At 34.8% G+C, this 13014-nt stretch overlaps 1 protein-coding gene across 1 annotated transcript in view; it reads left to right on the top strand.

Annotated features, from left to right (window-relative positions):
- CDS1 (CDP-diacylglycerol synthase 1) overlaps positions 1-13014 on the top strand; it is a 91346-nt gene that overhangs the window by 61787 nt on the left and 16545 nt on the right. The window contains exons 6-8 of the mRNA XM_058296198.2: positions 7603-7661; positions 9376-9458; positions 10892-10979. Of these exons, the coding sequence (XP_058152181.1) occupies positions 7603-7661; positions 9376-9458; positions 10892-10979 (230 nt within the window). The remainder of the gene's footprint in view (positions 1-7602; positions 7662-9375; positions 9459-10891; positions 10980-13014) is intronic.

Genomic DNA, 13014 nt, shown 5'->3' with positions numbered 1-13014 from the left:
ATTGAAGTCTCTTACTATTAATGTAGAGGTGTCTCCTTTCTCCCTTCAAATCTGTCACTATTTGTTTCATATATTTGGAGTGAGTTGATTTACAGTGCATAATGGTAACACAGCCTCAGGCACAATAGAGATTCTCAGCAGATGATCACTTTATTACTTACACAGCATGGAGGGTACAAAAGAACAGGGGAAAGGTCCCATCATGGCCAATCCCTGAGGGAGGACAGCTGCTTGGGTGAGGTTTGGTGGATGGCTGCTCTACATACTTTATCTTAAAGATGAGGAACTCTGGGCTACCCAAATGTTAGGTGTTTATATACTCCATGGGAGTAAAAAACATGTATCAGGCAATGTCTGTGCAGTTTCTGCCCTGACCAACAGCTGGAGCTGCTTGTTCCTGATTTGAGATTCAAGGTATGGCCAGGCCATTCCATTTCTAAGTACTTGTTTTTCAGGCTTGACTGTGAAAAACAAGTTAACATTTCTTCTGGCCTGTGAAATTGAAACAAACTAAAACATCACCATGCAAATAAGCAAGAAGGGGAAAGAGGGTGGTAGGTGAGGTCTGGGAGGTGGCTACTGACCGTATCTGTGACTTACCCAGCAATGTATTTTGGGAGTCTGTCTTTAAAAGGTTTTATAGTTGTAATGTCGTCTTGTTGATTTGCCCCTTTTCCAGTAGAGTGTGACCTACTTTGTTTCTCATAACAGTTTTTTTATTTAAAGTCTAATTTATCTGATATTACCCCAATTCTCTTTTGGTTACTATTTGCATGGTATATATTTTTTCTGTCCTTTTACATTTGACCTACTTCAGTCTTCTAATTTAAAGGAGGTCTCTTGTAAACAGCACATAGTTTGGCCATGCTTTTTATAGCCATTCTTCAATCTCTGCATTTTACCTGGAGAGTTTAATCCATTTGCATTTAAAGTAACTACTAGTAATGTAGGGCTTTCTTCTGCCATTTGCTATTTGGAGTATGTAAGTCTTACGTTTTGTCCTGACTTTTTATAGCACACCAATTTGTGTCCTTTCTTTTTCTTTTTGTATATATTTCATATATTTTCTTTGTGTTTACCATGGGGCTTAAATTTCACATCCTAAATATATAAGTTATACTTGATTTGATAGCAGTTTAACTTAAATAGCAAATGCAAATCTGTTCCTATGCCCAACTGCCTTCCTACCTTTTTGTTGTCCTTGTCCATGATAAGACCATAAACTTATAATTATTCTTTATGAATTTGTATTTTAGAACCTGGAAGAAGGAAAAAGTGGAGTTACATACCAAAACTATGAATCATTATTACTGGCATTTATAATTATTAGTTAGTTACATTTACTGGGGGTCTTTATTTCTTTATGTAACTGTAATTTACTATCCAGTGTCTTTTCCTTTCAGTCTGAAGAATTCCCTTTAGCAGTTCTTGTTGATCAGGCCTCCCTCAGATTTTGTTTATCAGTGAATGCTTTAATCTCTCTCAGTTCTGAAAGACAGTCTTACCAGATATAAAATTCTTCATTGGCAGTTAACTATTTTCTTTCTGTAAATTATTTTATCCCACTGCCTTCTTGCCTCTATGGTTTCTGATGAGTAATTGACCTTTAATCTTACTGGGACTCCTTGTACATCACGTTGCCTTTCTCTTGTAGCTTTTAGAACTCTCTCCTTGTCCTTGGCACTCTATAAAGTTTTACTACTCTGTGTCTGGATGTGATTATCTTCAAGTTTATCGTTTTTAGGGTTTGTTGGGCTTCTTGAATATGAATATTCATGTCTTCCATCAAATTTGGTGAGTTTTCTGTCATTATTTCTTTGTATATTCCTTCTGTCCCTTTCTCTCTTTCTTCTTGTAGTACTCCTATAATCCTTCTCTGCCTTTTCTGAGATTGTTTCTTGTCCTGGGCCTTAAGAATTCCCCTGTTTATAGAAATTCAAATGCCTACTAAGCTCCCTATGAAAAAGACTTTCTCTCCCTCCTGGGTGTTCTATTGTATGACTTAAATCCAGTAATCCTTTGCTCCAGGCCACTTTTACTTAATTGTTTCTTACACTGCTTTAGCTGTGCACAAGCTGCTTCTCGCTGCAGTAGAAATTCTGGGAGGATGAGCTAGAGACAAATTTCCTTGCTCAGTATTTCAGGCTGCCACCTGATGGACTGGCAGTGACATACGGGTACCCCAGTTTGTGCATAGGGATTTCTGTGCGCCTTCTGGAACATTCAGGATGTACAGTGGGAGTACAATCTGACTTCACACCTTGTTGGGGAACAGGTTGGGGAGGGGCTAGCAAGTGCTCCAGGAGCTTCTCTTATCATTTTTAATGCTGCATTTCTCAGCACCCTTTAACTGTTTTCTGGAGTTTCAAGAAAATGGTTTTGCCTATTTTTGCTAGTTATTGAAAGATTTTGTGGGAGAATGGCACCCTAGAACATCTTATACTGCTATCTTGGTTGCATGGATACCCTGCTGAAAGAGTTTAAGCTAAAAGTTTATATAACCATATTTGTAGTACAATGAAAGAAGGCTTGGGAGATAATTAGCATGGCAAATAAATAAGAAGCTGCTACAGTAATTCATTTAAATATACAAGGATCTGAACCAGTAAGGTTCACATTTAATACTGAGGGAATTACAAATTTTTTTTAAAAATTTCTGTGGGTTGATCTTGGAACCTAGCTGCAATTTATGATAGTCCATGGAAAAATGCTTTTTTATCCCAAACATTTGGCTTAAAATGTACTTTTCATTGAAATAATTGATATTCACATGCAACTGTAAGAAATAATAGATCCCTTATATAATTTGGTCTGTTCCTCCCAATGGTAAAATTTTGTATTATACCCGATCTTGCCATTATTACCATCACCAATGTCTTTTAAAATGCAACCTTATACTAGGGTAGGAGCTACTGGGTTAAATGCTGAAACTTTCTATATAAAATACATATAAGTGTCTATATCAATTCTCATTTTAACTGTGGCCTAAATATAGTTCTGTTTGTCCACAAGCACCTACTGCATTTCTCTTATTTGTTCAGTTCCCAGTGCCTGAGAGTCTGGCATTTGGGGACCAATACATAATTGTTGGATGAATGAGTAAAAAGCTGAAAATACACACATGCACATGTGATATTTTCTTAGCATCAGTGTTTTGTTTGCTGAGTCTTAAGGCCTTACTTAGAATTCATAAAGTGCTCAACATTCATAAGCTTAGTCAAGCAAATTAAGTTAGACTTTAAAACAAAAGTGAGGCAACAGAAGGTGTACTATGTTGAGAAATTTGTACCTTAAAGTCTTCTCTCCCAAAATGTGCTATGAAACTCTTCAGAATTCCATTTATTAAATAATATTCCAAGGCTCCTCTCAAAATTGTATTTCTACTGCTGTGGTCAAATGACTGGAAAGTACAGGTGTTAGCAGTTTTAAAAAGCAGAGTCAGCCCAAGCTCTATCATTGACACTGAATTTTATTACAATAAAATGTAGATATTTCCAGGTCTGATCCCTTCATTGAGGCCCACAAGATTAAATCACTTAATATCACACAAAGCAACTCACTGACTAGGACTTGGAAGTCATTTTGATGTTTAAATAATTTTGTATTATACAATGAATTTGATAGCAAAAACAGAATGAGCAATACTAAAAATAAACATTATTTCTAGTGTGTGTGCGCGCGCGTGCACGTGTGCATAACTCTTCATCACACTGATAACATGGATTTGGGGCTCTTTAGAAACCAGAGCAGCCATGTGATAAATGTCCAGTGGTGACTGGTGAGATCACTTAAGGTGTTGCTCCTTAATATCTGTTTAGCCAGCATGATATGTAGATTATATTTAGTAATTCTTTTTGGTTTGTACTATGCATGGCTAAGTATGTAAACACCATTTTGATTTCTTTAAAAGCCTTAAGGAGAAGGTGTGACTTGAATATAATACACTGAATTCAAGAAAATCGATGGATACCTAAAATTAACTTTGTTATAACTGAAGTTGTTGCATAAGTAAGTTTTTCTTCTCCAGACATCCTGGATATCTTTTATAGAAGTTGACGGAATCTTTTGAAAGATGTCACAAATAACTGTTCACAAAGGACTAGATCTCCAAAAATGTGTGAAAAATGTTTAATTAAACATTACTAAAATCTGTATACATGTTGGTGTTGTCCTGTATCTTAAACTCACCAACCAGATTAATGCTAGTCTCAGCTAGTGTTATATTGGATCAGTGACAATTTGTACAATGGCACTTAAAACTTCTTAAAACATCTCAGTCGTAATTTAGTGTCTGAATATGGGCACACATAAAACAATGTGCTTTTGAAGTTATGTGATGTTAAAAAGTTTTTGCAGTTTTGTTTGTTAGGTATGTGTAATGAAATATATAACCAAGCTAAAAAGTGAGGTTTAGCCACTAAGCTCTAGTATTCTATCATATACCCATTTTAGTGCCTGCTTTTAGAATCAAGGATTATATATTTACTGAATTAATCATCAACAATAAATTTTTTAAAAACCTATTTTTTCTTTATATTTTCCATCTCTTCAACCAGATTATAAGCTCCTGGATGGCATTGCCTGCCTATCCTGTTCCTGTGTGTATCCTATGTCTGGCACATCATAAATGCTAAATAAATCATGTATAATTGTAGAACCATCTTTCTAAAATTGCCCCATTCCATCTTTTGGACTTTCCAGTGGCTTTTTTTTCCCTTTCACTTTTCCTGACATTGTTAGAAACCTTATTCTTTTTGTTCTGTTTGAACATACCTCTTTTCAGTCTGATGGTTAATTGTTCTCTTTAACCATCTGATGAGCTACTTCAGAGTGGGAATATGACGGACGTCTCTTTGTATACACAGCACCAGGCACAGTATGCTGGACTTAAATGATGATCATTAAGTGCAATTAAACATTATTTATACATCAATAATTGCATATTTGGAAGCTTTTAAAATTTATTCTTTTATTTACCATAATGTAATAAATCCTGGAAATATGATCATACAAATGTTCCTTAATTAGGGAAAAATAAAGCTATGGATCTAAATATACAAAGTGATTCTTTGCATATATTTATTGAAATATATTATATATTTATTTTTACATACTTAAACATAAAATAAACCCCTGGCCATATGGTGGTAAATGAAAAGGATTAAGTTCATACATCCCTATATTTCAAATAGGGAAATATTTGAAAATATTTTAAAATAGCATTTAACCTTAGATATACTACAGAAATACTTCCTCTCCCCTCTCCCCCACCCCGCCCCAAAAGTCAAAGAATTGTATTATCTTAATATCTAGGAGTCATATAATTTATATCCTTTACTAGAGCACCCTAACAAACTGCATGCTATTGGTTGATAAAAAGGCAAAATTGGATTAGGTAAAAGTGAATTGGCAAGATTGTTTCTGGATAAAAGTCCATTAGGAAAATATTGAATAATTCTTGTAATTTTTTAAAGAAGTATTTATGGTTGAATATTATGTAATTTCAAGAAAGAGAAAAACATGTATTTTGGAGTAGTGTTTGTTAGGAGATAATTCATGGTAAATGATATTGAGAAATACCCAAGGATGTTCCTAGGAGTCAAGTGGTCCGCTTAGACCGAATGAGAGATCCCAGCGGCATCTGTCTTGTCTCTCTGCTTTGTCCTTACCCCATTAGCCACTGAACCAAGTTCAATCTACATTCTCCTTTACCCATGGGCAAACGGCATAAAACAGCATAGAAATTACGTGATTACTTGAGCCACAAGAGGTCTACCTGCTATAGAGGGAACACCTAAGAGCAATAATGATTAAAGAGGTCTTTTATACAATCTGTGATTTCAGTGCCATAAGTATCATGTTCTAAACCCCTTCACCTTAACCTCCTCATCCCTCCCCCCTTTCTTTCAAGAAAGTGCCATGATGACTTTCATTTGTGCCCCTACTCAGAAGAAGTTTGCCTATGTCTTTCAGTTCAGTCTTGTCTGGTGTACCTTACTTTTTCTGGTGGGTAGTGTTGCCTTGGTAAGTATAACCTACATGTATGAAGTCTAGTATTTATTTCATATGGTATGGATCCATTGACAGTTCAGTTTCTTTCTCAGAGAACTCTTTAAAGATGCTGCAGAAGAGAATGTGTATGTGGCTGTTTATCTGAAATTGAACTTGGTTTATGTATTGTCGATATCCTCTCTGTAAAAATAATACCTTTACAAGTTTACTGATATATTATATTGGGCAAGAGGTACTTCATATTGCCTCCCATAGTTTTAGTACATAACTAATTTAATTTTAGGTAAGAATGTTTATTTAGTATATTTTTCATTGCAGTAAATTTGTAGGATATAAACACATGTAAATACTGTTTATTTTGAAATTAGTAAGGGTATAATAATATAAGGGTATTGTATTTTACTATAATTATTTTAATATTGTATTAGTCAGCCAAAGGGGTGCTGATGAACCAGAAATTGGTTGGTTTTTATAAAGGGTATTTATTTGGGGTAGGAGCTTACAGATGCCAGGCCGTAAAGCATAAGTTACTTCCCTCACCAAAGTCTATTTAGAGCAAGACAGCTGCCGACATCTGCAAGGGTTCAGGCTTCCTGGGTTCCTACGTTCCTGGGGCTTGCTTTACTCTGGCTTCAAGGTTCCTTCCTTCCTGGGGCTGGCTTCTCTTTCCTTTGTGTGCTGACTTCCTGGGGCTCCAGTTTAAGTCTTCAGTATCAAACTCCAACATCAAAACTCCAACCTCAGAAAACTCTCAACTCTATTCTTTGCCATTGCCTTTTATCTGTGAGTCCCTGTGGGTGGGGACTCAACACCCTAATCGTAACTCAATCATGCCCAGGTACAGATCAGATTACAAACATAATCCAATATCTGTTTTTGTAATTCATAACCATATCAAACTGCTACTACAAATATGTTTCTGAGAAATTTCAAGTTACTATTCACCTGAATCTTGCTGATCTAACTAAATATGAGTTTATGAAGCACTTGACTCTTCATGGTCAAAAAGATCTCTGAAGGCTTATCTACTTTCTAAGCCCTGGAAGCCTTCGTGTATTTTTCTTCATATGTAATACAGAGCTCTGGTAGTAGGTACCTACATCATTAGGATATTGGAAGGAATAAATGAGCTAATACATGTGAAATGCTTAAACAAGTGCCTGGGACATAATAGGAGCTCTATAATTATTAGCTGATATAAATATTAATTTTTGTATTTTGTAGAGATTGGAAACATCCTGTACTTATGCTTGAATTGATATATCAAACAAATTTTATTCAACTGAAATTCATTTTCTGTTTTTTTCACATCCACATATTAGGAAGGGGCTAGTTCACTGAATTAATAGAGGCATGTTTATTGAATCTATGCCAGGGAGTATACTTACTAGGCACTTTGGATAATATAAGATCTTTTCCTTTAAGAAACTTACATAAAATATGTAATGCAAGGTAGTAGGCGACATGGCATTGAAGTTAGTGGCTAAAATATGCCTAGATGTAGTATAGGAAATTGACCTCTTTGGGCTCAGTGAATCATACATATACTTTGTACCAAATTGTACAAGTGCATGTTTTGTTCTTGAACAGGTTTCTGCATGTTTGTACTGAGCTTGGTGAAGAAACATTATCGTCTGCAGTTTTATATGGTGTGTATTAATCATTATTCTCTAGTCACTATCTGTAGCAAAAATCTTTACCTTTACTATTCTTCTGTCGTGAGAAGATAAAGTATAACGTGCTACTTGATGTTTTGCCTGACTGTGAAGGATACTTTAATTTATGATGACTGTTAAATACAAAAGACTGGAGTTTAAATGTTTTTGAAGATTTTATAATTTTAACATTTTTCAAAAGTTCCTTGAAAATTTTTTCTGTGAATATTTTCTAAGTCTATAAAATTAAAATCAAAGTTTCAGGATTTCTTCAGTTTATGGAAATGTAAAGAGCTTTCATATTCTCCTGGTCAATTAGTAAGTCTGGGAAACATTTCTTATAGCCTTCTATGGAAAGTAACTATAATTACTTGTTCCTAGCATGAGTTTAAAGCGGGAAGCAGAGCATGTGTTTTCTTGATAGCTATGGTTAGTCATAGAATTGCATAATTCTTTTTGGCCTAAGGTATTTCGTTCAGTGTATCAAAGTCTTAATGTTTTAGAAAATTTATCACTGTACCTGATGAACTTTTCTTGTTTCCTTAAAATGTACCTAATTATAAGTCTAACATGCAATGTAATATTTAGATATGTGAATACTAATTAGTATGTTATTAAATGCGAAATACTATTAGTATTTAGATCTGTGACTTCATATACCAGTAAAGTTCATTGTAGGTAAGGAATGTATTTCCTATACTTTATGCTTCACTTTTATCTACTGGGAAATTGTAGTGTTTCTTCTATTTCTAATTTTAGGGAATCTGAGAGTGAAAATTCTTAATGTAAATCTCACTATAATCAAGACAAATGATAAATAATGGAATTTACTATGAAAATATAAATGGTGCCTCCTGGAAAAAATCATTTATGCATTATGAAGCAACCAGAGTAAAAGAGAACTGAGCTTTTTAGGCAGATTAAAAATAAAATACAAAAAAGCAACCAGTATAGTATTGTAGTTTTTAAAATTTGGAAACAAATTTATTATGAATAAACTAAAATTCAAAGAATTTTGAAGTCATATTATAAAATTCATTCAAAATACGAGACATAGAAACAGTTTCTTTTTGTTTGCATTCTCCTCTTAAAGATGATCCTAAAGGTCACTGCTGTGGCCATCTCTCAAGTTAGGTGCAATTAATGAAATATAGAGGAGTTTGAAAATTTGAAATTGAATATTGTCATTGAGCAAACTATGAAGATCAGCTTTCAGGTATGAAGAGGTGGAATCTAAGGGCAGTTGAACCTTTCTGGTTTGAATAATTTGAAATCAGAATTAACTCTGTATGCAGAAAAGTCACCAAAATGAACTTCAAAAGAAAAACAGTTTTTACCATTTGTAATAACTGCAGAACGTAGCCAGAGTAAAATGTTCCTTTCTATAAATGCCTTAACACCATAATTTTCTCATTATCATTTTAGCCTATGAGTCAAGATTATGGTTTACTTTTTATATGTGTTTTTTAGGTGGAAGGTTATTAGCCTTCCATTTGTGTATGCTTTCATAAAAGTTTTTATTATTCAAAGGTTCCAGTAGGCAATAAAATAAATATAATTTACTAACTGCATTTATTTTATATGACCTCATCTTACAAATTTTGACCAAAGATCATGTTAGAAATTTATGTTTCAAAATTGCTCTTGCTTCTTTAGCTGTGTTGAACATTTGTGTTCACTAATTTTTGTGTTGTTGGGCTATTAACAGTTCGCATGGACTCATGTCACTTTACTGATAACTGTTACTCAGTCACATCTTGTCATCCAAAATCTGTTTGAAGGCATGATATGGTAAGGGGGCAGTATTATGCTGCTTTATATTTATGATGTCTTAGTACTTTTTTTTAAAGCTTTTTAACATTGGACAGTATCTTCAGATTTCTACTAAAATTTGCTCTATGTTGTCACTCTATTCCATTAAAATGCCTTACTGATTTTTGCTTACTATTTGACAACTGAAGGCAAAATGCCTTGTTAACAACTGGAAACCTTCTTGTTCAGATTCCAAATCAAATGCAGAAAGTTCTTATAACAATACCCAATAATTATAATTTGAGGATGTTTGGGAGCAGATGTACCTCAGGTGGATGAATATCTGCTCTCCATGTATGAGGTCTCAGGTTCAATTCCTGGTACCTCCTAAAAACAAAGAAACAGACATAAAAAACAACCCTCATTGAGGAGCAGACATAGCTCAGTGGTTGAGCACCTGCTTCTCATATATTAGGTCCTGGGTTCAGTCCCCATTGCCTCCAAAATAAATAAATAAATAAACCTTAGGTGACTTTTTACAAAGTATAGACTTTAAAAGGAATGTATTATTTTTGTGGAATGCAAAGTGAAGATGATAGGTTTACTTGCTAGCAAAGTATGCTGGAAATGCATTTTCTCTAGCTGAAAGCAGGTCAAGTTCTACTCTGCTCTAATGTAGGAACAGGTTTCCAAATTTCCAGTGTATGGAATTGCTTGCTCTATAGCAGTGGCTTGCAGATTCATCAGCATTGATTACAGTAGATAAAAAAGTTTAAGATTAAATATATCTGACCACATTTTCTCCACATTCCTTTTAAAACCATATATTAAAATATTTTACAGTTGACAGGTTTTGTCAAGATTAATTTATTACCTGTTGACAGTTTTTTTAAACCAAGATTTTATGTGTACATGTGAACAATTGGAATAATTTTAAGACTGCTTTCCATATACAAACTTTCTGCTGAAATTAGTAGGTTCTATACTTTATAAAGGTTCAATGCAGCCATAAGCTGAGATAGATCAAATTAAAATGATCATTTTGCCTGAAAGAGAAACTGTATTAAGAACTTAGTATAAATTTATCAGATCTTACTCTGTGTAAGCTAGTAAGTTGTTTCCATTTTTTTAGTAAGATATACTTTTAACCTTATTTGTTTTACTTTTTATACTATAATGTTACTCATAAAACAAATTTAAATGTCTGTAACTACAGAAATTGATTATTTCATGTTTTCCTTAGCAATATTATCTTGCATATCAGTTTCTTATAGATTTTGCTCTGCTTAATTGCTAAATGGGCAAATTTGGTTGACATTTATTATTTCCACTGATATTTTGGCAAGTGCTAGGTCCTGGACTAGGCTGCAGTATAATCCAAAGCATTATTGCACTGGTTCATTATGAATTCATACTTACATGAATATTTACCACTTAATCATATGGATTTTTTCTGCTGATTTTTTTCAAAGGTTCCTTGTTCCAATATCAAGTGTTATCTGCAATGACATAACTGCTTACCTTTTTGGATTTTTTTTTGGGAGGACTCCATTAATTAAGGTAATGGAAAAATATTACAAGTGAGCCCCTACTGTAGCCTTAAAGATTAGTCACTGCAGACAATTTCCAGCAGTTTGGTGCTATTGCCCCTTTTTTATTTCTGGAATGCCTAGATTTTCCTTAGCAGCACTTAGCAGCCACAGTGCAGGAGCAGTTGGCCAACAATTCCATCTGTATTCTCCATCAAATATTCTTTTCAGCTCTTCGAAAAGTACGTGACTTCACCGGCTATCGGTTTTCCTCAGCAAGGCTCATTCCATTTTTCTGCTGGTTTCTTCTCCTTAGCTCTTAACCAGTTAGTTCTTTAGCCCCTGCCCAACACTCCATGAAGAAGCAATTCTCTTTTTTCCCTTATCACTTGTAACTTTTATTTTATACCTATCAAAAGGACTTTCTTTACTTAGATGAATTTTAATATTTATTTCTTGTAAACAAGCCTTTCTTGACCCTGTTCACTTCTCAAGCTGTCTATCCCCTCACCTGGCAAACTTTCAAAAACAGAAAGTTACACTATTTTCACATACTCATCCCTCATTTGTAAAAATGTCACACCCAAACTCATTTCAAAAAAGACTTTGAGGGCCTAAATAAAATTGTGATAAAACGCAAGTAAGAATGTGAGGTTAAGACAAGGAAAGTATACATGTGCAGGCTATTCATGTTTTGCCTTAAATTTTGTTCTGTGTACAGACAGTGGAGGCAAAGAAGGAAATATAGTAAGTTATACAATTCTCCTTATTTTGAAGAAAGAAGCAACCCTATCCCTCATGGAAAGCAAAACATTTTCTAGAATAGGTTTCTTAAAAATAATTTTTTTATATCAGTGCTTCAGCTAGGACTCAGTCCACATAGTGGGCAGTCTTTAATAATATTCCCACAAGTAATACATTTTAATTTTGTTATATTATATGAAGGCTAATGGAGTTCCTGAGACAGCTGCTCAGATACAACACCTTCTGTTTGTTGAGAGTGATATGAGGGTAATTTAGCATTCTCACAGGAAGACATGGTCTGTGTGTCCTTCAAAAACCCTTCCATAAACTCTCTCCCACATGGGAGTCCAGTACACAGAATCCGGTTGAGCTGTAGGGATACTGGCAAGTTAACCTATATATTTTAAAAATGTTTCTAAAGCAGCTCCAACACAACAAGAGCAAGAGATTAAGTTCTTGAGAGATCTATACCATCTGAGAAGTTTTAGGCTAAGGAAGCCTTCAAAGAAGCTGTTAAAGCTGTAGAAGTATCTTGGTGTTAGATTTTGACACTAGCTTTCCAGTGACTCTACCAGGATGGATTAGCTGTATAATGTAAACAGATATAATTAAGCAAGTCAGTCCCTAAATGAGATTTTTGGATTTGAATCCATTTAATTTGATAAGCTATCTTTAAGATGGTCATTAGGCACTTCCAAGTTCCACTCCTACTTCATGGCAATGACTGAATTATCCTGGGAGAATGTGTACCCGTCCCTTCTCTGTGGCAGAATTGTTATCAGACTTGTCAGTAAACTGTTTCTGCCAAACTTTCTTGGCTTTGGGCCTTAGGAACCTCAGGACAAGAGGTCTATAAAAAGCTCCTGTAGCTTAACTTATAACTGTTTCATCCTTCAGAAATTTCCCTCTGATATTTGACTTCTGTCCTCATTGTTCCACTGAAATAATCATCACAAAGGTCATGAGTGATCTCCTGATGACCAAGTCCTCCTACACAGCTCCGTCCTTATAGGACATCTCTGGGGCATCCTGCCCCGGCATCAAAGCTTCAGTCTTCCCTCCAGGTTTTCCTCCCTGAATGCCTGCCCATTTGCTGAGAGACAAAAGCCTGAATCTGAAACAGCATCTCTTCGTAGAAGCACAGCACATTCCTTTCTTCATGGAGACAGACATAGATTGTAACCCAGGAGAGAAGGATATATGAATACCTGTGGAGGAAGTGTAGTATCTTGGGCTATGGAATAGCTTGCCATTTCAGAAAGAGATCTCTGTGTGCATGTAGCCTGTTGGGAATATGTGACAATCTGGTGTGTTACAGTGTC

This window comes from Dasypus novemcinctus, chromosome 1 (genome assembly GCF_030445035.2).
Source record: "Dasypus novemcinctus isolate mDasNov1 chromosome 1, mDasNov1.1.hap2, whole genome shotgun sequence".
Classification (NCBI taxonomy): Eukaryota; Metazoa; Chordata; class Mammalia; order Cingulata; family Dasypodidae; genus Dasypus; species Dasypus novemcinctus.
The sequence above is the reverse complement of the archived record's forward strand: the minus strand, read 5'-3'. Positions and strand labels throughout refer to the sequence as shown.